The sequence below is a fragment of the Equus quagga genome, chromosome 2, assembly GCF_021613505.1.
Source record: "Equus quagga isolate Etosha38 chromosome 2, UCLA_HA_Equagga_1.0, whole genome shotgun sequence".
NCBI classification, from domain to species: Eukaryota; Metazoa; Chordata; class Mammalia; order Perissodactyla; family Equidae; genus Equus; species Equus quagga.
The window spans coordinates 29,299,963-29,327,640 of NC_060268.1; the positions used below are offsets into that span (position 1 = coordinate 29,299,963).

General features: G+C 35.2%; 1 protein-coding gene and 1 pseudogene across 1 annotated transcript; both read left to right on the forward strand.

Moving 5' to 3' along the window:
* The first annotated feature begins 2,827 nt into the window (after positions 1-2,827).
* LOC124235273 (olfactory receptor 4K15-like) lies at positions 2,828-3,773 on the forward strand (annotated as a pseudogene).
* A 13,488-nt stretch (positions 3,774-17,261) lies between these two features.
* On the forward strand, positions 17,262-18,233 carry LOC124236053 (olfactory receptor 4K5). Its single transcript, XM_046654711.1, has one exon. It carries the CDS (start codon positions 17,262-17,264, stop codon positions 18,231-18,233), a length of 972 nt encoding a protein of 323 aa, XP_046510667.1.
* Positions 18,234-27,678: the final 9,445 nt, after the last annotated feature.

Here is a 27,678-nt window from a genome sequence, read left to right on the forward strand (position 1 = left end):
TTTCCTTAATTCTAGATAAAGTAACAGAGATTTGGACAGTTAAGAATATTACTTCGTCTGACTACAGGTTTCACTAGGTGTCTGCAGAAAGGAACATGATTACCTCGGGTTCTTAAGACGGAAGAGTTAAAAGGGGAGAGAGCCACTGAACTGGTGAACAAAGGAAAATAGAGACAGAAGAACTATAGTTGATTATTTTGTCCAAGGTGGGAAAACACCTTTCTGCCCTACAAAGACTTTTTGGCTTCTCTTCCGGAAATGGAGTGCTACATGCTATGAGTTAGCTGCCTACATTCCCCAAGACAGGCTTTTTTGGAAATTTCACTTTAGGAAAAGAGCCATTCATTTTTTTTTTTTCATTTTGTTTTGTTTTTATTTTTTTTCATTTTGGTTTTTTTATTGAGGTCACATTGGTTTATAACATTATATAAATTTCAGGTGACTTCAGTACATTTCAGCTTCTGTATACACTGCATCGTGTTCACCACTAAAAGTCTAGTTTCCGTCATCGTCATGTGCACCTTTACCCCTTTTACTCTATCCCCATCCCTGCCCCTCTGGTAACTACCAATCTTTCTGCATATTATATGTGTTTGTTTTCTTGTTTCACTGTCTATAGATGCATGGAATCATATGGTATTTGCCTTTCTCTGTTTGACTCATTTCACTTAGTGTAATACCCACTACGTCCACCCATGTTGTTGTGAATGGCACAATTTCATCTTTTTGTGACTGAATAGTATTCCACGGTATATATATACCACATCTTTATCCATTCACCCATTGATGGACACAGATTGCTTCTAAGTCTTGGCTATTGTGAATATTGCTATGGTGAACATAGGGATGAGCATATCTTTATGATATAATGTTTTTATGTTCTTTGGATAAATACCCAGAAATGGAATAGCTGGATCATATGATATCTCTATTTTTAGTTTTTTGAGAAATCTCCATACTGTTTTCCATAGTGGCTGCACCAGTTTGCATTCCCACCAGCAGTGTATGAGGCTTCCCTTTTCTACACATCCTCTCCAACATTTGTTATTTCTTTCCATAAAAACCATTCTGACGAGTGTGAGGTGATATCTCATTGTATTTTTAATTTGCATTTCCCTAATAACTAGTGATGTTGAACATCTTTTCATGTGCCTATTGGCCATCTGTATATCTTATTTAGAAAAATGTCTATTTATATCCTCTGCTCATTTTTTGATCAGGGTATTTGTTTTTTTCTTTTGAGGCATATGAGTTCTTCATATATTTTAGATATTAACCCCTTATTGAATACATGATTTGCAAATATTTTCTTCCAGTTGATACCTATTTTTCTTAATCAGTAGAATCCAAAGTAGGGCATACACTCCCAAGGAGATAAGCTGCTTGAGTGTGAGAAAAATATTTAGAGTTCTCTTTCCATTTATGAGATATGATTCTTTCTTAAATTTCAATTTTACTTTATATTGCATGTAACATATTAGTGTAGTGACATATGTGCATAATTTACAGGTAAAATCTTTCTGTTGTTAGAAGAGTACAATGAAAAATATTTGGACATCACCTTTCTAAAGGTATGGTTCCTTATGTGGTTGCAGTTAGGCATTCTTTATTACACATCCTGTTTACTTTCTTCATAATTATCTTTAATAAATGAATTTTCATACTAAATTCAAACTTTACAATTTTTCAAAATAGAACTGTCTATTTCTCAGGGAAAATAATCAGAGACTCTTAAGAAGCAGGGTTTTTTTTTTTAGAGTTCTCAGCAAAATACACAGGGGTAATTAGCCTGTAAAATAAAAACAATTCTCTTTTAGCTGACATAAAACTGAAAATTGTATTTTTTGTATATTTGGATCAACAAATCTTGGACACTACCTATGAGTAATGCACTACGAAAAAAATCATAGAATGACTATGATTTCTTCCTTCAGAATCTTAAAATGTGTTTACATACATTGATAGGGAAGATAGATTGATAATATTAGCAAATATGGTATCCTTTTTTGTATTTGATAATTAATGAAAAGCACAAAAATTAAATTTATTAAATTCAGACAAATTCAGAGTCACTGGTGAAGAAAAGCCATTATGCATTTATAAAGAGTCTAAATTAGGAACTGTCAAATTAGAAAGATGAAAATGTGATATTAATTGTTAACTCAAATATTACAGATGCCATTAAAGCACATGAAATAGCCATTCTCTTAAGTAGGATAAGTATATATTTTGATATTTTAAATACTATGTTAATTTACACATGCAAATATTTTCATCATAGGTGGAACAAAGGCATAGTACCTAACATCCATTGAATATCTATTATGGGCCAGGTACTGTTCCAAATATTTCACCTATTATAACTCTTTTAATCCTTACAAAAATCCTGTGGGCCACATACTATTATTTTCCCCAATTCACAGATGTAAAAATGAAAGCATAGAGAGTCTAATTAACTTGCTCAAGGTCATATCACTAAGAATTACGAGAGATAGCATTTGAAACCTGTCAGTATGACTCTAGAGCTCAAATTTCCTATTTATCAGGAAATTTAAAGTTGTGGGAATGATGCGGAAACTTGTATTTTTGGAATATAGCTATCGTGCTGGGATGCAGAGATGAAAGTCAAGGTTATAGAGTCATTGCAAAATAAATGACTGAGTGCAATGTGTATTTTGTATGCTAATGAGGATCTAATGTACATAAGTATGTTGAGTGGAATTTGATACTAGGCTTGGCTTTGCTCATTTACTCTCACAATCCTATGATGTTATTTCCACATCACTTTACAGGAACATTGCTGATCTCATTTCAGAAATTTGAAATCATGGACCAAGGAAATAATTCAAGAGTGACTGAATTTGTATTGCACAATCTCTCAAGTTCTCACACTACCACTTTACTAGTTTGCATTTTTTACATTTTTCTATTTATCCGTTGTCCTGGGGAACCTCCTCATTGTGCTCATGGTCATCTCTGAGCTTACTCTACACACACCCATGTACTCCTCCTCAGTAACCTCTCCTGCATTGATGTGTGTCTATCCACCTTTGCCACACCCAAAATGATTGTTGACTTCCTTAGGGACCATAAAATCATCTCTTTTGAGGGCTGCATGGCCCAGATATTCTTTCTGCATGTCTTTGCTGGTGATGAAATGATGCTCCTTGTGGCTCTGGCATATGATAGATATGTAGCCATATGTAGACCTTTGCATTATACAACGATCATGAGTGTGAGCAAGTGCACAAGCCTCGTGGTGGGCTCCTGGCTCATTGGAGTTGTGCATTCAGTAATTCAGTTGGTCTTCACAGTAAGCCTTCCATTCTGTGGTCCCAATAAAGTTGAAAGTTTTTTCTGTGACCCTCCCCTGGTTATCAAACTTGCCTGCATGGATACCGTTACTCTTGAGGTACTGATGCTTTCAAAGTGGTCTATTGGCCATGAGCTCCTTTGTGCTCTTGCTGACCTCCTACATGGTCATCTGGGTCACTGTGCAACAGCATTCCTCAGGGAGTATGGACAAACCAAGGGCCACATTGACTGCCCACATCACTGTGGTGACCCTCTTCTTTGGGCCCTGCATCTTCATTTATGCCTGGACTTTTAGTGACCTCCTAGTGGATAATGTTCTTTCAATATTTTATACTCTTTTCACACCTTGCTTAAACCCCTTGATCTATACCTTAAGAAATAAGGAGGTAATATCAGCAATGCAGAAACTAAGGAGTCGACAAGTGAGTTCCTGACAGTCTCCCAGATCTCCCTTATGATAAATAACAGCTTTTCCTTTTTATAGTATTTGCTTTTATAACAGCAAGCAACCCAACTTAGATAACAGGAGAATTGTCCTCTTTGTTATTTGCTTGTGAAATAATTCTTATTTGATTCAGACTAAAGTTATTTATAGTAATACAAATCTTTTCTTTTCCTATAAAATACGTCTATCAAATTCATACTTATTCCAATCAACTTCATAAATGTACAAAATACAAAAGTAATGTGAGATATTTAAATATTTTAAATTTTAGAATAGTGATTAATTTGCAGTTATTTTCCAGTCATCATCTTATCTGGTATCACAAATTAGAGGTGGGTGTTGTCATAAATTTTACCATTTTATTACCAGTTTTAGTTAACAGAATAAGTCTTCTGATTATAGACCTCATTCTCTCTGTCTCTCACACTCTCTAAATATATACAAACACACACTTATATTCCTTGCTATTCAAATTATTACTCTCTGAACTAAGGAACTAAGTAAATTGATATGTTTTTTAGATTATAGGGATGATATTTCTTCCAAGTTAAACTCTTGCTACAAACTATACAAAAGTAGGGACCAACAAGCAAATAGATTACGTTGCTGAACTCATTATCTGAACTCAGAAACCACATAGATTAATATATTTACATTAACCATACAGCAAATGCTAAAACTTGAGCCCACAATTAAGGTTTCTTTATATCTGTGTATTAAATTAAAGTTCAGAATTGACACTCAAAGTTAGTGGTTCAATGACTACACACAAAAGTGGATATCTCTCCATTATATATGTAGATGGTTTTCACCAACAGTACTAAACATGTGTTTTTTTCCCTATGTATTTATTATCTTGCCAACCTCCAGGTCATGCTCTCTAATCTACACCAACCAATAAAAACATAATTCAGAACACATTTTTTCAAAGCTTTCTAAAAGTATAAAATTATTGTTTTGACTTTCAGAAAAAGAAGGCTACATTTTCACACTTAAGTTTAATATTTAATTCTTACTCATAGTCTAACTCCTCTTTCACCAATTAGAAAACTGAGAGCCATGTCGTAGAACTTAGTGAGTTGAACACATTCATAATCAGCAAGTAGAAGAAATAATACAACTAACTTCAACTTCTGACTTCTAGTGTTTGAAAGAAAAACCACTCATCGAAAGCAAGTTATGTTTTTGAAATAGTGTGGAAGAAATGGTAGTATGGAATAGAAATTTAATATCAATTATGGTTCCAACAATTTTTGAGTCAATTTTTCCTTCATTACCATTTTGCAAGACTCTGTTGATTCTTTTCTAAAACATAGAATTGAAAAAAAGCTATTACAGGACTGTGTTATATGATGACGGTGATGATAAAGCCAAACATATATTCAATGATCATAATGTAACATAAATTGTATCATTATATATCATCTCATTTGATCCCTGCAAAATATCTGTGGACTAGAAAAATAAGATTATACCTCTATTGCTGAAAATACTGAAATTTACGTAATCTGAAACCTTTTGTATAAAACTACTTATGAATTCTGGATATGTTCTCTGAAATAAACAAATGACCTCATGGTGTCTGAAGTAGTGGAACTCTTGGGAGAGGAAAGTCTATGGGAAGTGATTGCAAGTCATGAACGAAAATGATGGGAAGAGCTTGGTCATTGGGGAATCTGCGAAAAAGTATGAGGCAGGGTTGGATCTCTCGGATCTGGGACTCTAAGTAAAGACATGGACTAGAAGAGGGTACTGAGGAGCATAAGAAAAAGGCCAAAATATCCTCACTGGCCTAGCATATGGATAGAAAAATTGCTTCATCTTGGAAATTAAAATCATGGGATTGCCCACATGTGGGTTTGGAGTTTGACTTTATACTCTCTGCATGGTCAGAAGAGCTTTAACCTGAAAAAATCAACATAAGCTATCAGGAACCCAAGCTATTGAAATTTGGAAAAGCAAGAACAGAACCTGTCTGAAGGGTCACATCCTTAAATCTGGCTACACAGGATTTAGACACGTGAAGTTCTGTTGAACCCGAGTTCACAATCAAACTCATGAAACACATGAGGAGCTTATCCAAAATGAATGAGAATCAGCAGACAAAATAAACAGTAGGCTAACTTCCCTCTCCCCTCTTGAATCAGCAATAAATCTATTGGAAATGTCTTGTGGATCAAATATGTTCCAAATAACTAAATATACTAAGCAAATAAAAAAGGATAAAATATTACTATCGTAAAAGAAAAGCAGGTGACTTCTGCTCCTGAGAAGAGGAGTAGACTAATTTTCTGTATTCCTCCTGCCACATATAATTACAACCATTGTACATTATATGTATATAGAAAAAAACATTCTAACACTCTGAGAGTTGGAGAGAAGAAGGTAGACTGGATGGGGACCCAAGGAATGACACAACATGACTGACTGAAGAAGCCAACAACTCAGAAACAGTAATGAGAGCAGACAAGAAAAAGCCCCAACAAAGACCTGTTCTTTCTAGCCAAAGGAACAGGAAAAGGGAAGTCTGGCAAGACAGAAAACTTTTAGAAAATGTCTCTACTTCAACCAAACACCACAAAAAAATTCTTTGGTCGCACCTCACTAATACCAACAAAGGCCAAGTGGATAGCTGAGACATCTATCTCCAGACAAGTTGTAACAAGTACCCCACTGCCCCCACACTCCTGAGTTAGTGTCAGAGAAGGCCAAGTAGGGAGCCAGAGCTTCCATATTTGTGAGACCATAATCAGCACCTCCTCCCATGCTGTAGGTGGGTAGCAGTAACAAGGTTCTCCTACCCCATCCAGTCAGGGAAGTATCATTGGAGGCCTAGTGAGCAGCCAGACCTCTCACTCCCACCCAACAGTACTAGAAGCCTCCTTACCTATTGTTGGGTGTTGACAGAAGCAGAGTTGGGAAACTGGACTTCTACTTCCACCTGGCAGTGACAAGGCAGTGTTTCCTCTGTCTTCATTTGTCAGAACAATGTGAAAAAAAAGCCAGCTAAATAGAAAGTTTAAATAAGATTCAGTCTTAAAATAGGATGCCTCAGGCTGGCCTGGCAGCGTAGTGGTTAACTTCACACACTCTGTTTTGGCAGCCCTGGGTTTACAATTTCAGATCTGGGACGTGAACCTACACACCACTCATCAAGCCATGTTGTGGCAGCATCCCACATACCAAATAGAGGAAGATTGGCACTGATGTTAGTTCACTGACAATCTTCCTCACCAAAACAAAAAAAAAGGATGCTTCTGATAAACCATTGCTTATAGTTTGTAAATTGAGTAACTATGTGTTTTTGAGGCACAGCTCCCTAAGCGTGGGGTATAAAATAGAGCTATTTCATAAAATAAATACCCCACTGCTGTGTCAGGTAATTTTGCAAAACTTCATTTGGTGACCTCATTTGTTATGATAGGCCAAAGAGAGGCTGTGAGATGTGGAAGGAAAGACCTAAGAATCTGTTTGTGACGTTCTAGGCCTCTCCCTGCTTGGTCTGTGCCTCTCGATGGCCCATGTTTTTGAAAGTATTGGTAAAGAATGATACTGGGTAAGTTCTTGGATTCATGGTAGTTAGACTTGACAACACAGTCTTTTGTGTTAGCTCAGCTGCAAGGGGAGGGATGGTGTTAAAGAGCCCTAAGGCCTTGTATTTTTTTGGCGGGGGATAAAGATATTGATTAATTTTGCCTTATGTTATGTATGCATGTTAAAACTGTGAGGGCAGCCACATTTTAAAATAAAAATAGAATATATGATTTCCAAACTAGCAAAGAAAATAAAAGTGAGACAAAACTCAGTCCATATAATAGAAGACGAGAATGAGGAAGAAAAGAAACATAGTAAAAGCAAAGCATAAGATAGTAAAAATAAATACAAGTAAGAGAGAGAGAAAGAGACAGTGAGGAGGGGAGAATTGAAGAGTGAGATTTAATTCACCAGCTTTTATTTTTGAAGGTAAACTTTTATTTTTTAATCATACTAAATCATCTGGTAATAGAAAGTTGAAAAAAAAAAAAGAGAGAGAAAAATATACCAGAAAATCACTAACAAAAGACAGCTGATGTAGGCACATCAGGCTTACTAATATCAACCAAAGGTATTTTAGTGCAGAATATATTATTAGGAAAAAATTTAATGAGAATATATTGCTAAAGGAAATGTGCTCCAGGATTATATTACCCTCCCAAACTTGTATAAACTCAATGACATAGCCTCAAAATGTATAAAGTGAATTACAAGGAAAAAGTGGGAAATCCCACAATCATCAGCAGAGATTTAAAAAATAATGTCAAGCAGCAAAATTTGCTAAATCTATGGAACAATTGAAACACAATAAAGGGGATCTAATGAACATGTGGAGAAAGATGTTGCATAATCAATTTAGACACATTACAATTTATTTCCTGTAGATGGGTATACTCCTGACTGAACAGAGTTGACCTGCGTTCTGAGTAAACAAGGAAGACCATTATTAACAGTTTATGACACTGTTAAAAACAGGAATTCCACAGAAGAAATTTAAGTGTGTAATAACTTATGAGAGGAGTTACAAGAGTATACCTTTGAGCATGTGCTTAGTTGGTAGAAGTCAGTGTATTTTATGTCATCAAGTGTTGACAAGCGTGTAGAACAACTGGAGCTTTTATACACAGTTGGTAGAAGTGCATAGCCATCTGAGTCCAGTTGTAAGACAGACCCCACAAAACAGGTTTAAAAGTTTAGTATAAATACATATTAACTAAAATAAATGAGTAACTAAGATATAAGGAAACTCTATATGATGCCCTATGGCAGAGGGAGAATACCCAAGGAAGGACGATCTTGAAATGGATTCAAATTCATTAGAGGAGTTCGGTTCATCTCACAGGTGAATGATTTGGCCAGGTTGGAACTGGTCTTAAATTGCTGGACAAGCAATAGGCCACCCTTTGTGTTGGCCAGGGAGCAGGTGATCAGCAACTGATGGAGTAAGTGTGCAAAGGGAGTTTAGGTGCTGGCATGGGCAGAAATGCTTCAGAATGTAGGGTCCCTGGTTTCTGTGGGGAGAGGACTGTGGAAAGTTATCACCACCTGTGGCTACAAGGTCTCATGTTGGACCATGTTTTGGGTCCATGTCTGGGGCAGGTTCCATTGGATGTCCTCACATCCACACTGCTGACCCCAGCCCACGCCTGAACCACTAGGAGAGTCTCTCCCTCCCGCTGTGTGCCTCTAGTGAAAACTTAACGTTGTGTTCACCTTAAAGGAGATATCCTTAAAGGAATTTCATTGTTCATTGCTGAACACAATGAAGGCTGCACTTAAAGCTGAGAAGCAATAAATTGATAACCGAAACTAAGTGCAAACTTGTTAAACCATTTTGTGGAATAATTTAGAAATATCTAGTAGTGTTGAAGATTTGTGTTCCTTATGACTAAGCAATTACTCTCCTAGGAATACATTCTGGAGAACTTTTAGTACTTACTTTATTGTTGTTTAATTTTTGTTTTTATAGCAGTAACATTGGATTATAACGATATATAACTTTCATATGCATATCATAATATATTTCAAATCCTGTGTAGATTACATCATGTTCACCACCCAAAGGCTAATTATAATCCATCACCACACATGTGTGCCTAATCACCCCTTTTGCCCTCTTCCCTCCCCCCTTCCCCTCTGGCAACCACCAATCCAATCTCTCTTGCTGTGTGTGTGTTTGTTTGTCGTTGTTTTTGTCTTCTACTTATGAGTGAGGTCATATGGTATTTGACTTCCTCTGACTTTTCTCATTTAGCATAATCCCCTCAAGGTCCATCACGTTGTCACAAATGTCTGAATTTCATCATTTCTTATGGCTGAGCAGTATTTCATTGTGCATATATCTCACATCTTCTTTATCCATTCATCCCTTGATGGGCTCCTAGGTTGCTTCCAAGTCTTGGCTATTGTGAATAAGGCTGCGAAGAACATAGCGGTGCATGTATCTTTATGCATTTGTGTTTTCTACTTCTTTGGATAAATACCCAGCAGTGGAATAGCTGGATCATATGGTAGATCTATTCTTAATTTTCTGAGGAAACTCCATACTGTTTTCCATAGTGGCTGCACAAGTTTACATTCCCACCAGCACTGTACGAGGGTTCCCTTCTCCCCACATCCTCTCCAACACTTGTTGTTTCCTGTCTTGTTAATTATAGCCATTCTGACCAGAGTGAGGTGGCATCTCATTGTAGTTTTGATTTGCATTTCCTTGATAATTAATGACGTTGAACATGTTTTTATGTACCTGTTGGCCATCCATGTATCTTCTTTGGAGAACTTATTTTTTAATTGGGTTGTTGGTTTTTTTGTTGTAGAGACATATGAGTTCTTTGTATATTTTGGATATTAACCTCTTATCTGATATATGGTTTGCAAATATATTCTCTTAATTGTTAGGTTGTCTTTTCATTTTGTTGTTGATTTCCTTTGCTATGCAGAAGCTTTTTAGTTTGATGTAGTCTCATCTGTTTATTTTTTCTTTTGTTTCCTTTGCCCAGTCAGACATGGTACTTAAAAATATGCTGTTGAGACAGATGTCAAAGAGCATGCTGCCTATGTTTTCTTGTAGAAGTTTCATGGTTTCAGGTCTTACATTCAAGTCTTTAATCCATTTTGAGTTAATTTTTGTCTAGCACATATTTATTCACACAGATGTTCATTTTAACATTGTTTATAATAGCAAGAATAGGAAACAGCCTGTGTGCCTATTCATGAAAAATGGACAAATAAGCAATACATTCATACAATGAAAGAACTACAGCATTAAAATGAAAGAACTAACACTATGTATGTCACTATCTATAACTGTCCCAAATTATTGAGTGGAAAATAACAACTTGCAAAAGAATTAAATAAACTTGCAAATTCAGACTGTATATTTCTCTGTGGATATATCCCTATATAGTAATGCTATTTAAAAAAATCATGGGAATGTTAAATACCAAACTCAGATTATTGAGTTAAATCTGAAAAACTGGTTTGTGCTGTTATATAAGATGCTTCAACTAACAATTGTAGGAGAGGAAAAAATCTTTTTTACCTTTACCCATCTTAGGCCTATTGGCTGGTTTCCTGTGAATTAAACTAACCAGACAGATTAACAAGAGAAAAACAAACAGAAGTTTATGATGATGTGCATCACTCATACACAAGGGAGCCTCCAGAGATGAGTAACTCAAAGGAGTGATTAGAATTTGGGCTTATATTGAATCTTAGCAAAAGAACAATACATTTTTAGAGAAGTGACAAGGCAAAGGAAAATGACGGAGTTTCCAGTACTGCAAGCTGTGTGAAGGTAGATATAGGGGAGACCTAACAGAAGATAAAGGTTAGTTAGAAAAGTTGGTTATATGGATTCCTTGGTGCCATCTCTGGCCTGATAAGGATCTAGAGTTGTCTCAGGTAATTAACTTCTGTCCTTTGTGGTAGAGAGGGAATGGGTGAGGTGACACCTTTACAAAAATTTGTGTCTTCTTTTAGACAGATCGAGGGAGAGTAGGCAGCTCTTCTTGGATCCACGTCTCAATTGCCTTCAGTTCAAAATGATCCTTATGCCAAAGTGGCTTATTTGGGGGTGGCATATTCTGCTACCCTTCACAATGTTTTATTCTTAATAAAAATAAAAATTAAAAATAAAAAAATTACAAATTTGGCAAAGTTGAATATTGTATACAAAGATATTGATTTAACAGTTTTTGTTTTCAGTGTACTTGATGTATTAAAAATTATTTTACACAAGGGTAAACTGAGGCTCAGAGATTTAAGTGATTTATCCAATAATGTATTAGTTATTGATGGAACTGAGAACAAGAATCCATGTCCTCTAAGTTCCTCCAAATCACCAGGTGCTCAAGTAGCAAGGACACAGCATGTCCTTCCATTCCCAAGTGAAAGCATTTCGCATTTAAGTCAGAGAATGTACTTTTCCACACATTTTCCCTGGAGTAGCAGGTTCAGTTGTGTAGAACTCACAGAAGATACTTTACTTCATCTACTGCCCAAGAGCTGAATAACCCTCCCTCTTTCTCCTACGGTCCCATGGTCCTCAGTGTAATTGTCAACAATATGGGATGTTATTTACTTTTTTCCAATGGGATTATGTAGTGAAAGGTATTAATAATCCCCATTGGAAGATGAACTTTGGCTATCTATTACTAAATCTCCAAAGCTTCAATTGGTCACTTAGATAAAACAATGCTACTACTCCAATTTGACAAAAGAAAAGGGCATCTATAAATATCACTATTTGGAAGAGAATAACCCCACAATAGAAATTTGAAGAATTCAGTTTATGTCTCTGATATGCATTATATCAGGTAGGTTATATCTGAAAAAGATGTACATTAAAAATATATTGTATCCAGTTATGTATTCAATTACTATCTTGTGCCTTAAAGAGAATCCACAAACGGGGAGAATGTATTAGAAGTAAATGAAAGTGAGTCAAGATGAGGATGTTCATGTGTCTTAGCATGATTGGGAGAATTTGTGAGAAATTATGTAAGAAGATGAAGTATTGTTGGGGAGATTATGACAAACTAATTGTACTTAGAAAAATCTATGTGACACTCTTACATATCCTCTAAAGAAATTAAATAAACATGCAAATCAAGGATATATATTTCTTTGTGGATGCATGCCTATGTAGTAAATATATAAAGAAAATCCTAGGAATGTTTAATACAAAACTCAGGTTATAAGTTTGTAGTTGTATATCTTTGCATTAATGATTTATTTTACTTACTCTGTTTTTAAAGCGGGTCAGACAGGATTTATTTAATTCTATAGAAGTACAGAGTGTAAATTTCTTTTTTAAGACTCTCATTATTTATATCACTTTTTTAAAACTTAGCAAACACAATATAATTTATTTCCAATATAACATAAAAACAATTTTTTCTATGCTCAATTCAAAAGGGTTATTTTATTCACTTTCCATTTGCTGGTTTGATTATTGGTACCAGTTTTAATGACTTAAGTATGAGCTTGTACTACCAATGAGAAGAAATATTCTATTCCATGTAGAAATGAAGTTTATGTAGTGGTTTATGGTTTGCAGAGCTCAAGGCCATTCGCTGGTAAGCCCTCTGCACAAGAAGATTAGAAGGCAGAAATATTGAGTAAATGACAGATATAAGGTGAAATGTATCTAATTTGCACTAAAGCACATTTGTGGAGAATCTATTGCATGCGCATCTCCATACCAAATCCCAGGAATGATACATGAGAAACACAAGAATTCAAGGAGCTCTCAATGTGGTAAGGAAATAATATGCGCACAAAAACTCTTGCCTTGGGAGAGCATATAATACTTGTGTAAGCAAAGAGCTACAGCAACATTCGGAAAAAGAGAAATTTCAACTTAAGCCTCTGAGAAGGCTTTTGGAGGAGATGGCAATTGCCATGGAATAGATCATCTGTGAAGAGCATGAGAAAATGAATAGGAAGTGTTTACCAGCTTAATAAATTTTGAATAGTCTGGTTTGGGCCAGAGAATAGTGTATGGTATAGGTAAAACCAGAACATATATTCCTGGCTGTCATGCTGAGGACTTTAAATTTCATACCTAATTTTTACTTCAAGGAGTGATGGGGTGTTACAAGTGGGAGAGTGAGGTCCAGGAAAAAGTAAGGTTTGCAACCTGGAAGAATAATAGTGACAGTTATATAATAAAGTTGAAAGGAAAAAAGAGCAGAATTGAGGAGAAAAATTGTGAACTGAGGTCTGGAACGGCTATGCAATATTCACATCCATAAAACTGTCAGAAACATGACAGTTTCTGGAATACTGGAGTGTGGTGAGAAATGGTGTTGGAAAATTAGAGATGATCAGACATAGGTGATAATAATGCCAGAGAGGTGAATGGCATGCCAAAGGAAGAGGGAGAATAAGGAGGAGAGAAGAGAGACTAATAAGGGTGTAGAGTAGGAGATAAAAAAAAAAAAAGTACAATATGTGCAGAAGGAGATGAAACAAATTTGCAAATCTAGAGGCTAGGTCCTAAGTGGAAATCTACTTGTGAGGGGCAGTGTATGGATGAAGAGAGACAATATTGAAAAATCCGAGAGGAAAACCAGGAATTGTTTCACTTAAGAGTATAACAAAATTAGCTATCAGAAGCAGATCTTCGAGGAAATTTGCTAAAAAACTTTCCCTGACCATGGGAGCAAAAGGCATATTCGAGTGTGTTAAGGTCCGAATAGGTGGAAGAAAAAAGAAAAGGGGAAACATATAGGTATCCTTCAGGAAGTTTCCTGTAAGAGAAAGGAGAATTTAAGAAAAAAGCACAACTAAAGAGGGTAGAAAAATTTGGAGAGTTTCGTTTATTTGTTTTATCTTTCTTATTTTTCTGATGAGTGAGAGTGAGTACTTTGTCAATAGATGAAACGGTAACATGAAAGAGGAAGAGACTGAAAATGCCAGCTAAAGAGGGCTTTACTCAGTGTTTCTCAACCTTAGGTGATTCTGCCCCCGACTCCACTGGACATTTGGTAATGTCTAGAAACATTTCAGTTGTCCCAATTGGGACACAATTGGAAAGTGCTACTGGCTTCTAGTGGGTAAGGCCAGGGATGCTACTAAACATCTTACAGTACCCAGGACAGTCCTCCCGAACAAAGAATTATCCAATGCCAAGGTTCAATAGTGCCAAGGTTGAGAAACCGTGGCTTAACTGAATCACCCATCTTTCCCAGTAGGTGGAAAGAATAGAATCAAGGACATATATTGAGGAGCTTTCCAATTGTAGCATCATGCAAATGGTATGGGTTTCAGATCATTCAGATGTAAAACTGTATAATGTAGTGTTTGAGAGAGAGCTCTGGAAGCAAAGGTCTGGGTACAATTCTAGCATATTGACTTTCTATTGACTTGCTAGTTATGTAACTCTAAGAAAGTTACTTAGCATCTCTGTGACTCTGATTTCTTCTTGTAAAATGGAATTTATAAGTATGTTTACCATGTAATATTATGGGAAGTTTCAATTAGTATACATAAAGTGCTTAGAACAGTGCCTGGCACTTTGCTGGTGCTTAGTAAATGTTAAATATGATTTTTATTATCTGATTTCAAATCCCCACTAAGATTTTACAACTGTTACTAGCTGTCTGACTGTCTGGAGATTAATAAACTGTCTGATCCTTGGTTTTCTCCTCTGCAGCTCAGAAATAATAATGCCTCCCCCAGAGATCTGTTGTAAAGATCATTTGACACAACATATACACAAACATCTAACATGATAGGTACTATCTAGCAAGATCCCATCAAATCAAAGCTTTCTTTTCTATTCTTTTCCAGATTTTAAAATTATTATTCATCATTCACTAGAAATCTACCTCATCTTTTTAGTTTATACACATTACATTCATATACTAAACATTTCATTAGTTAGAATTCATCATTTTACATAACAATCCATAAACTTGATTAAGAACAACTTTATTTTAGAAATGAGGAAACAGAAAGAAGGTGAGTCACACGTGGGATAGGGCAATAAACAAAAAAAATAAAAATTAAAAATATTTAAATCAATAATTTACAATATATTTAAGAATCTTCTCAATTATTTCTCTTAGAAATTATTATAAACATTGTTACTAATGTATTTGTTTAATTTTTATGGATCATCTTAATTTTTTGCTCTGACTTTAGAGTTCTCAATAATGTATATCCAAAATGTATATCAGTCAAATGCTTCTCTGAACATTCTTTCGATAAGAGTACTAAATGATTCTCCACTTGAGAACTTACCTGTGTGGACGGCAATTGCATCCATCTAAATGAGAGGTTTGAAAACAGGATTAATCAAAGGGTACAAATTTTCAGATATGCAGGGTGAATAAGTTCTGGAGATCTAATGTATAGCAGGGTGACTACAGTTAATAATAATGTATTATACACTTGGAATTTGCTAAGAGAGTAGATCTTAATTATTTTCACCCTCCGCAAAAAGGTAACTATGTGAGGTGATGTATGTTTTAATTAGCTTGATTGTGGTAATCATTTCACAATGTATACGTGTATGAAAACATCAATTTGTACATCTTAAATATTTACAACTTTTATTTGTCAATTACAACTCATTAAAGCTGCAGAAAAAAATGATGGGCTAGAGTTGTATTCTAGGCACATAGAAATATTTTGGCTTCTTGAATGAAATAAATCTGCACTGGAAGAGGTTTGTGTTCTTATATGGAGCTAGGATTCCATTGCAATCTTAGATTCTATGACTGTGACCAACAGTTAATTGTCAGAACTAATAACTTTTCTAAAACAGAACTTCTTCGAAGTTTTCGGAAATTAGATTTATATAACAGGGGTGTATCTTTATAGGAAAAAAAATTGAGATTGTAAATTTGAGCTAAATATTAGGGTTATTCTGATTCCAAGCAAAATATATTTTTAGGAGCATGGGGCATTTATAGTTCAATCATTTTTTATCTCTGTGCCAACAAAAATAAATTTCTAAAATAACTACTATTTTATTAATTATAAAGACATATTAATAAGGTCATGGAGAACACTAAACACAAGAAATATAATTTAGCCTAAATCTAATATTGTTAGACAAATAAAATGGAGAACTTAGGTGCTGCTCTCAAATAATCAAAGAAGATGAGTTTGAGATAATTAAGATAAAGTTATAATATGAATTTTAAGGAATTATACAGAAGAATAATTGACAACCTAGTTTGCAACTATAGATCTAAATAATGTATATTCAACAGTATCTCCTTAGTAAGATTGCCTAAATTGTGTATGATTCCTGCAATAGCACTAAGGTAAATTTTTGTTTCTATGGGGATATTTAACACATTAAGAACACCTATTGTATTACAATTACTTTGATAGAAGAATGCCACCAGTTATCATATTGAAGCTGTAAAACTTTCTGTAAAGTAGGTATTTTTAACACCTCTCATCTTTTTTAGATGTGGAATTAAAGCTCAGAAAAAATAATTAGCCTGAAGTCAGAGAATCAGTATGCCTTTACATCACACAGTAAGCATCAAGCCGTGACCTCTCCTGTAGAGTAAAAGACAATGTTATATTTAAAGATTCATTAAAATTAAGACTGATAAAATGACCACAAGACCAACAGATCTAAATTATTTTTGCCAATCTAGGAGGCCTCTGGAGGTGGCTTTAAGTCACCCCTCTAGTCTTGTGATCACAAGTCAGCTCATGGGTGAGCTATTTACTACTGTGTAACAGGTTATTAAGACTATCCACAAACTCAAGAGGTTATAATGAGAATGATCGAATTCATTAGACATTCTCATAAGCTCTTTCCTACTTTCCAGATATACTCTCATGATAACTTCAAAATTTTTATACTCAGAAAATACATATCACATCTGAGATCTCAGAATCCTTCATGTTAAAATTATTCTTAGTTGGTAATTCTGATCCCTCCCTATTTCCCTTCCTTTAGGATTGTTTCAGAGCAAATCTTCAGCCTGCATCCATGGGTAAGGCCAATTCTTCAGTGGTGTCTGAATTTGTGTGGCTGGGACTCTCTAGTTCTCAGGAACTCCAGCTTTTCTTCTTTGTTTTCTTCTCTACGTTGTATGTGGTCATTGTGCTGGGAAACCTTCTCATTATTATCACCGTCACTTCTGATAACAGCCTGCGCTCCCCAAAGTACTTCCTCCTGGGAAACCTTTCCTTTGTGGACATCTGTCAGGCTTCCTTTGCTACCCCCAAGATGATTGCAGATTTTCTGAGTGAACACAAGACTATCTCCTTCAGTGGCTGCATAGCCCAGATTTTCTTCATTCACCTTTTCACTGGAGGGGAGATGGTGCTACTTGTCTCCATGGCCTATGACAGATATGTAGCCATATGCAAACCCCTACACTATGTAGTCATCATGAACCAAAGGACGTGCACTGTCCTGGTAATGATCTCCTGGACTGTGGGCTTGATACACACAGTAAGTCAGTTATCGTTTACTGTGAACCTGCCTTTTTGTGGCCCCAATATAGTAGACAGCTTTTTTTGTGACCTTCCTCGAGTGACCAAACTTGCTTGCCTGGACTCTTACACCATTGAGATACTAATTGTAGTCAATAGTGGGATTCTTTCCCTAAGCACGTTCTCTCTTTTGGTCAGCTCTTACATCATTATTTTTGTCACTGTCTGGTTTAAGTCTTCTGCTACAATGGCCAAGGCATTTTCTACACTAGCAGCCCATATTACCGTAGTGATATTATTCTTTGGACCTTGCATCTTCATCTATGTGTGGCCTTTTACCATCTACCCTGTGGATAAAGTTCTTGCCATATTTTACACCATTTTCACCCCCATTCTAAACCCTATTATTTACACACTAAGGAACAGAGATATGAAGGCTGCCATGAGGAAAATTGTGACCCATTACCTGAGGCCCAAGAAAATTTCTGAAACGCCACTAGCAGTGAGGAGTTCTTTTTATTAAGACGTAATTCCTTCAAATTCCTCAAATCAATACTCTATAAATAATTTCAATGTGTTCTTGTGGCATATTAAACTGTGATAAAAATAATGAAGAAGCTGATATAGAGAGTATTTGATGAATATTAAATCTTTTTCCAAATAACAAAGTCTTTTTCCAGATATCACCTAAGCAAAAACTAAATATCAAAAAATATAAAAATCATATGATTACTGGTTCTGGAAATAAAATGTGGATAGTATTGATGCATCCACTGCTGCTAAAGCAATAGCTAAGGCAGGTAAACATGAATATGATGGAAAAACAGGACGGGCACCTGATTCTTTGTTGGGCATAAATTTAGACATTTTATCTTATGAGTTTCCTAATTTTTCAAGCAGGAGATTTCATGGCTGAAAAATCTGTATAGGTGAATATTATTTAAGAATCTGAAACTGAATTTTCCCAACCAGGGGATAGCCACTCCACTAACTTAAGATAAGTGTATAGACCTAAGTGGAGATTCTTATGTTATGGGATCCCTCCCTCAACATCAATTACATCTATGCCATATTATTTTCCAAAATCTAACAGTGCTTTAAAGTGTGAAATGATATGTAATTAAGAGCTTGCATTTCAAATTTTTCATTTAATGGCCTTTCTTTGATCAGTTAAGATAATTCCAGTTTCCTCTGAAATTATGAGTCATAAAAGAGAGAGGGAAATCTTTAAAACTGAATTATTTCAACACCAACTTTTTAGTCTGTGCTCCAAGTAGCTGTGCAACACTCTGCATTTGAACCAAACGTGAAGTTCTTAGTTATGATGAATCAACGTTAAAGGCATGTTCAGTTGGCAACCAGGACCCCGCAGCTGGAACTCTACTCTGGACTCCAGGGACCATTAGGGGATGTATTCATGTTAATTAAAGTTTTTAAGTTTGCTTTCCCAAATCCCTCAATTATTAAAAGGCAAATACATAAACATTGGTCTCTCCTTTATGACAAGAATGGAAACACCGGTTTTGCACTTTGTTGTTTGTCTTCTTATTTTCCCAAGTCCAGGAAATCTTTTCTGAATCCATCCCTAGTAGAACCATCAAAACCATATGTTAAAGAACATATTTTAGAAACCTTGGGAATTTCCTCTTTTTCCACCCCAGACCACCCAAATTTTGCTTCTCTCCATAGCATTCTAGTTCTTCTCAGACCTGGTCTGTTTTGCTCTTTTCTACTCTCTCAAAATATACCTTCCAGTAAGGTTAGCAGAACAGTAATTTACATCTTAGCATAAATTTAAATTCATTAGTTAGCTCTCCCAGAAACGTGTACATGTTCATTTCTTTCTAATTTTAGAAAACAATCCCATCAATAGAGAGAGGAGACTTGGCAGATGAGATCTAGAACAGGGCAGGAATAAGAGACCTTACCAATGTCCCCTGACTTTATACCATGCAGACTGCTCGTATTCCATTCATGGAATGAGACCTGGTCATACAATTGTTCTTTTTATTGAATAAGGGTCTGTACTGTATGATTTTCTTCTAATCAGCCTAGAGTACCAAAGCATTAGGGAAGTACGATTCATTAAAAAGCTTGTGAATGTCTCCCTTTTTTCAATGCTGGGTTAATTAATTGCTCTAATTTGAGATTGAGCCTTCTGTCTAGGCATTTTATAAAAAGGTTACATCAAAACTAGCAAACAATGAAAATCAATGTGCTAAAAAATTCAGAAATTATGTAATCTGGTAACTGTACTCATTATGAGCTACTTAGGGACTCCTAGCATTCAAACAAACAAAAAAATAAAGCCAAGAGTTCATAGACTTTAACAAAGTTTGTTCTCCTATGAAATATTTCAAATTCCTCTAGTTCTAATAAAAACAAAGAAAGACATTCATAATACTAATACCAACGCATTTTCTTTTTTTTTATGGTGAGGAAGATTAGCCCTGTTTCCAATCTTCCTCTTTTTGCTTGAGAAAGAATGTCCTTGAGCTAACATCTGTGCCAGTCTTCCTCTATTTTGTATGTGGGATGCTGCCTCAGCATGGCTTGATGAACGGTGTCTAGGTCTGCACCTGGGATCCAAACCCGTGAACCTCAGGCTGCCAAAGTGGAGCGTGTGAACTTAACAACTACACCACCAGGGGAGCCAAAACACCAATGCATTTTTAAATTAATTTCTCTCTAAGGGAAACTATTCAAGGCGAATAACATTGTATTTCAGTTAGAACTGAAACATGATGCAAGGTAGAATCCCATGCTATAATTTGTCTAAAATAAAAAATATATATATAATTTGGTAATAAACATTTTTTATACGGACACTGCAAAGTGATAGGATAATACGAAAATTCCTCTTTTCTTCTCTCTGTTTCACAGATTTCTACAGGTTTTTCCTGCATCACTGAGAAACTGACAGAAAAATTAATTGTATAAAAATGGTGAAATAAGTGAACATTTTAGTAAATGTGAAATAACTTTAGTTAATTGAAAACTATATAAAGGAAAGTATCTTGAACTGCTTGTCAAAAAACTTAGTAAGTGGATGAAGAGTACTTCAGACAAGGAACAGAAACAATGCATAACTCAGAGGCTATTTAGAGGAGCTGATGTCATGTAACAGACTCTGGAGAGAAGATGACATGGCCAGTGGAAAGCGTACCTCAAGACACTAGCTTAGGATAAAAAGTGAAGAAGCCTTACTTCCACTAAGTTTAAACAACTGGCAATAATATGATTCAAGTTAGTCACAGGATGAAGAGGAAAGTATCAGGGGTACAATTTCCGGGAATGCAGAGTAGCAGAGACATGCAGGAGAAACAGAGTAGGTGATTGCAAAGGCACTTCAAGATTGTCTTTAGAGGATCAAAAGGAGGCAGTGGTAGAATCTCAGAGCAGAGTCAAGATCCAGTATTTCACCAAGGGTGTTTCGCTTTTTTTACAAAATTTATGTTTCGTCACTATTTTCTTTGGAGAATGTCTTTGCCACATAATATGCTGTATTGTCAATATCTTGAAATTCTGATATATTTTATCTTGGGATCAAATACATGAAAGATACCACAAAGGAACTGAAGTGCCAACAAATAGTTTAAGAAAACCTCTCAACTCTATCTTGTGATAGAATTTTCACAATTAAAAAAATTACTTCAGTCATTCCCTAACCTCCTGAAACATTTAGAATTTGCCCATTTCTATGTTAACTCTCCTGCTCTCTGTCACAATATAGTCTGTGAGGAATTTAACGTTAACGATAATTGATAGTCTATCATGCTAGTCCACTACATTGAAAGCATACAGGGATTGGACCTGTGAGCTGAAAATGACATAAAAGAGGGTAACTGATATCCCTGTAAACTTTTGAGGGATCTGCAAAATCATTCAGGTTTTAAAGGGTATAATACTCTGGGATGTGCTACATAATCCCCTCATAACATAAAACACATGTGACTTTGTTTCATACTTCTTACTGCTAAGAAAGACACACAGTGCTTGCAGACTCTTCCAATTTTGGAGGCAGCATAAAGCTGTCTCGTAAACACTGCTTTGGCTCAATTTTAGGTTGACTCACAGAATTTCCAGTTTTTAGTGAGTCATTGTACAAATTCCAGTCTTCAGTGTAAGCTGCCCTGCCACTCAGTCTATATGAACCAGGAAAATGAATGAAACCAAGATATCAATGATAAATAAGGACATTGTGTAGATATTTCTGGCAAAGTCAATTAGCTAAGTAGCAATGCTAACTCCTAGGATTTTGGAAAAAAAGCTCTTCATTCTGCAGCAGAGAACCACCTGCTGATTGAAAAGCAAATCCTAGGATGTTATGGGGCTTTATCAGAGACTGAGTTCCTGACCATGGGTTACCAAGTAACAATGTGACTAGCACTGCTCACCATGAACTAAGTATTATTTAACAAGTCATGATTTCTAGATTGCACAGCAACAAGCCATCATATATTGGAATTGGTACATTTGGGAGCAAGCTGAAGCAGATTTAAAGGCACAGGAAATGAGCTCAAACGGGTTGGCCAGAACCCCATATTACTTACTTCTGTTGCATCAATACCTTTATTTCAGTTCAATTTTGTGGCCTCATAGAAGGGTTTCTATGGAAAGCTCGATTCTAGGTCTTGGTGCAAGCCAAAAAAATGGACTATTGCTGCATTACAGCCCATTCAGATGACCCTAATGGCCACTGGTGAGGGAAAATTATATTATTGAGAAGAACCATAAACATTTCACTTAGTTATAAAATTTGGATGGAGACTTGATCATAAGTAAAAATAAATATGAATTCCTGGATAGTGAAAAAAGGCTTTGTTGGTGTGTTAGGGGTCTTGAAAGATCAAAATTGGAAAATCAGAGAAAAGTAGTCTGGTAGAGAAGAATAAGGATGGACCTACGTAAGTGGGCACAAAGTATGTAGACTTTTGTATCTCACATCATTGCCCATCTGATAACAAAAGCATGGACTCCTTTTTATCAAGGTTAGTCTCATAACTGCTGTTACAGCTCCTTGATGCTTGATCAGCAGAAGGGACTGATGCTGAGAACTTGATACGGCGCCATTCCCCAGAGAGGCCACATCCATTCAATGGCAAGTCAGTTACATCTCACCCCCTCCTCCATGCAGTGGGTAGATATTTGTCTCTATTGGAATTGGCTCCTACTCTGGATATGGGTTTTCCTTCCTGACCTGCAGTCCCTCTTCCAAGACACTATCCTAGGGCTTACGGAGTATTTGATTTACGGATATAGGATTCCACAAAGATTACCTCTGGAATTACAGATAAACATATTTAGTGAAAAAAGGATAATTTATTGGATTTACAGTGAAAAGGTGTCACAACAGGAACACCATCATGAGATCCACTTTTCTGAGAAGCTTCCAGTCACAAAGAACAATGAAATGGCCTCTTAAAGGCTCAGATAAGAGACTAGCATTGGGATTACATGCAACCTGGTTGAGATGGAGAACTCCAAGATGTAAAATACACATTGAACCAAGAGTTAATTTGTAATTCTGTGTTACAAATACTCATATCCAGGAAAGAAAGAATAGAAGATTAACACCTCTCTGCGTAATTCCCATTGACCTACTTTTGGATTTTGTGCTTCCTGCTCCAGCAGTTCTAGGCTGTACCATGATCCTGCATTTATTTTGCTAGTGGTGTATAGAGCTTTTTGATTCTATCCCTTGACATCTACTTCAGTTTTGGAAAACTCTCTGCCAGTATCTCTTCAACTATTGCTTTAGCTTTCTTCTGTGTTTTTCTGTGACTTCAATTATACATTTACTAATCCTTTTCAATGTCTGAATATGCATGACTTTTCGTTACCATCTTTGCTAATTTAACTGACAATAAAAACCTTGTTTTTCAATTTTATCTTTTTTGTTTATTTTTTATTTCTTTAAATAATAATGAAAAGTTTTTTTTGACCGAGCATTTTATGTCTTCTCTTTTGAGCTAAGAATATCGTGGGTTTTTTGCTTTAAATATATTCAGCAAATATGAAATTATGTTTCTAATTAGACTCTCATTGACAATGAATAAAAGTACATTTCCCTCCAAATTCCCTCTAATTATTTTGAAGCTTTTCCAATCGGTAAGGGAAAAAGGTCTCATTTTTGTTGCAGAGTTGTTATAGAGTATTTCTGCTCTTTTGAACTGCTTGTGTGTACCTTTGCTTATTTTTTTACTTGGTTACTGATATTTATTTTCATTTCTAACAGTATTTTGATTTATAAGGAATTAGTCTATTGTTGATCAGATTTGTTGCATATATTTTTTAGTTTGCCGTTTTTATTTAATGTTTATTGTGCTTTTTCTTTGATATACCAAAGCTAAAAAGGATTATGCTATAAAGCAACAAATCCTTTTTCCAATATGGCTTAAATGTCATGCTTAGAAAAGACTTGCAAACTCGAAGATTATAAAAAATATTTCCCCCATTTTTTTTCTAGTTCTCTTATATAATTTTAATTTAATCAAAATTAATTGACTTTTTAAATTTTGAAATAGAAAGAAACTTTATGTTTTATCTTTTTGTTGTTTTTATTGTGGATGGAACCATTTCATTATATTTTCTTTGTAATTTTATGAAGTTTTTATCATTAAAATGTATTGTTTCTAATTTTCTGAAAATTACTTTTAACACCAAATATTCAAGATATAAAAGCATAGAGAATAAAATTTTAAAATAATTTTCCTAACTGTATCATTATGTATATAGTAAATATTTATATTTGGCCCTTTAGACTTTTAAAAATATTTGCAATATTATTGATTCTGTTTAAGTGTCTTTTATACAGCTCTTGATCCCTTTCCTTATATTTCCTTCTCACAGTTTAGAATTTGTATTACTCCTATGGATATTTTTAAACTTTCCTTTCATAAATATGTCCATATTTTGTTGGTATGTAAAAGCGTGCACATATTAATTTCACCAAGATTACTCTTTTCAACATTATGTTATTAAATTTTATACATATTCATCTACAAAAATAATTTAATAATTTTAATCATTGAATGTATTCTGTTGCACCAAAATACTATATTTCTTAACTCTCAGCTTTATAGATACTTAGGTGTTATCCAGTATCTGTCTCTTTCAGTCAATACTGCAATATGTGCCATTGTACATACATCCTTAAATATGTGAACATTTTACACACACACACACACACACACACACACACAGAGTTAACATGTGACAGGTAATCATATTTTCAATTTCCTTCTTTCAAGGTGACCATTTGAAACTTACATCTACATCACAACTTTTGTAAATCTAGAAAACTTACAGAAAATATAGTTTAAAATACTGTTGATATATTTTCAGGGAGAAATAGATTTGTCGTGGAGAAGAAGTAAGAACACCTTCAAATATTTGAAGAACCATCATGCTGAAGTTGCAATAGATTTTTTCTATAAAACTGCAGGTGGTAGAACCATTTGAGCACTCTAACCATAGATTAAACTGTCTTGGGCAGTAGTGGGCAACTTGTGATGGGAGGAAACCAATTACATCATTTGTGAGTTTGTGTGACTGTTCTTTTGGAAGAAATTTAGGGGTTGAAAAATCACTTTGTTGACTGGAAATCAGTGAAAATCAAATAATCTTTTGTTTTCCTACATATCAACCAGTTGGGAAAAAAAAACTTTTTTCTTTTCTTTTCCATTCCTGGAAATATTACTTTGTAAAACATAATTATTTCTACTGAGGGTGACATCAGATCTCTAAAGGGTGATTTCTCACTTCCCCAGTGAAATCAGTGTCCTGGAATGAGGATGAAAGGCTTTATATTGCCTCACCTGAGGATATAGTAATATGGTTGAAGGCAAGAGGAGCAGAGCCCTCACTACCTCAAGGCAAGACCTGAGGGGCTCACTTTTGCACAACTTAATGCAGGGAACAAGTCAAAAATGCATCAATTCAAGAGTATATTGCAAATTTTTTGGCATGAAGACTCATAGCAGAGGGTAGGAAGCTTAGAAACAAACTGTGAGGCACCAAATTTGGAGAAAATAAGGAAGAACTCAAAGACTGGCAGATATTATTAAAAGTGTAAGTATTATACATGCATTTGAACATATTGTTTGGACTATACAAATACTTAGTAAACTGTCTTGTAGATGCAAAATCAGCAACTAGAAGATAGCAAAAGGGACGTTACTGTTACCTCAGTCAAATTGGAAACTCCATCTGGAAGAGGCAAATTCCTGCTCTCCACTCTTCTTTAGACTTGACTCTCCCACTGCATTGGTTTAAGGCAGCCCTGATAATATTAGGATCAGTATCTGATGAACAAAAGGAAGTCCAATCTAACCGTTATTTGTCCCTTCTCTGACCCTTTTTATGCTTTCCATTCAGAGAATATTTAGCCATTTGTTAAACAAATATTTACTGACTCTCAAAATTTGCCTGGAATGAAGCAGTAGCTACACAAAATGGAGTAATGGTCAATAAGGGTATCTTTTATTCTTTTTGCTGCTGAGCTTAAAGGTAATCAACTATTATAAGACAAAATTATGAAAAGAAAAATTAAGCATGTTTATGGCTTTGGAGTTTTATTGACCTTTTAGAGACGGATATTACTGTAAGATCAACTTTTCTGTATCAAACTTAGTCTTACTCTGGGATTGGACAATTCCCTTAAAAAGTATTTTGTGATCTGAAAAAATTTCTATCTCTGAAGTACATTCGAGATGAAAAACTGAGTGATTCATTAATGAAGAAGCTTCTGAATGCTCTGTGCATAGTCCAAGGAATTCTGAGTGACTTTTATAAACTCCACGTTTCCATAATGTAATTGCCTCTGCACTTAGAACTTTAGAGACGAAAATAGCCTTGGACATAATCTAGTTCTGTCTTCTAAGGTCAGTCCCACAGCTAGTTAACGGCAAATGTTATTTATCTGTATTGAGGACTACCTATCTTAATTATTAAGAAGAAAATGAGATATAATGTTGAACCTTGTGTGTTCTACTTAAGAAAGCATAAAAAATCTGTGTGGAGAGGATTTTTTGGTTGTGTCCTATATTTTGAAAAGTGAAGACTGACTAAACTTATTTATTAGATATTGGAAAGATGGAATTTATAGGAAATTTGGATTTGTTTTCAAACATAAGATGATCTTTAAAAATTGTGTTAATACCACTAACTTTATTTAACATGTTAACCATTGTGCTTTTCCCCTCTCCGCCTCCTCCTCCTTTCTCTTCTCTCTCTCTCCTTCTCTCTTTAATGCTATCCTACTAAATTACCATAATGTTTGACAAACTTACACAATGGAGTGAATGCTATAAGAAGTCTCTCGTGGCATCAAATTTTATCTTTTTAAAATTAATAGGTCTAGCTCTTTAGCATCTTTTTTAGTCTGAGAAGTCAGAATCTCTTTCTTTTTCAATGTTTGTTTGCCTGCTTCTCTCCCCTGCCCATGTGAATACATGATCAGACAGACATGCCAGCATTGACCCAAATCTTCCGCATGGAGATGAGAATCCCATGATGGAAGTTCCTACTGAGGTCAGTTCAGACCTCACTGATCTGTTTATATTCTTGAGTAACTTAAGTTTCTGCTTTCTTCATAAATCTAGATATCATAACTCAAATGCAAAGATGGAAGCCCTTGAAAGGGTATGATTTAGTGCTTCAACAACTGGGTTAAAATTACATAATGAAAGCCTGTAACAATTTAAACATTTTTTAATTGGTTAATTTATGGTTACCTCTACAATTTTACATTACAGTTTTAAATATTTATTATATTAGTTATATCTACCACTGAAGACTACAAGGCACAGAACTTTAATTAGTATAATTATAAATAAATACTTATTGAGTATTGTTGGCTACACAGGACCGCAGCCAAAAATGTTTCTTGAACTGCTGGAGGTTATGTGGGATTTTCCTCTGGGATGAAGTGGCCACATAGTGCCCAATGTGTAAAGCAAAAAGTC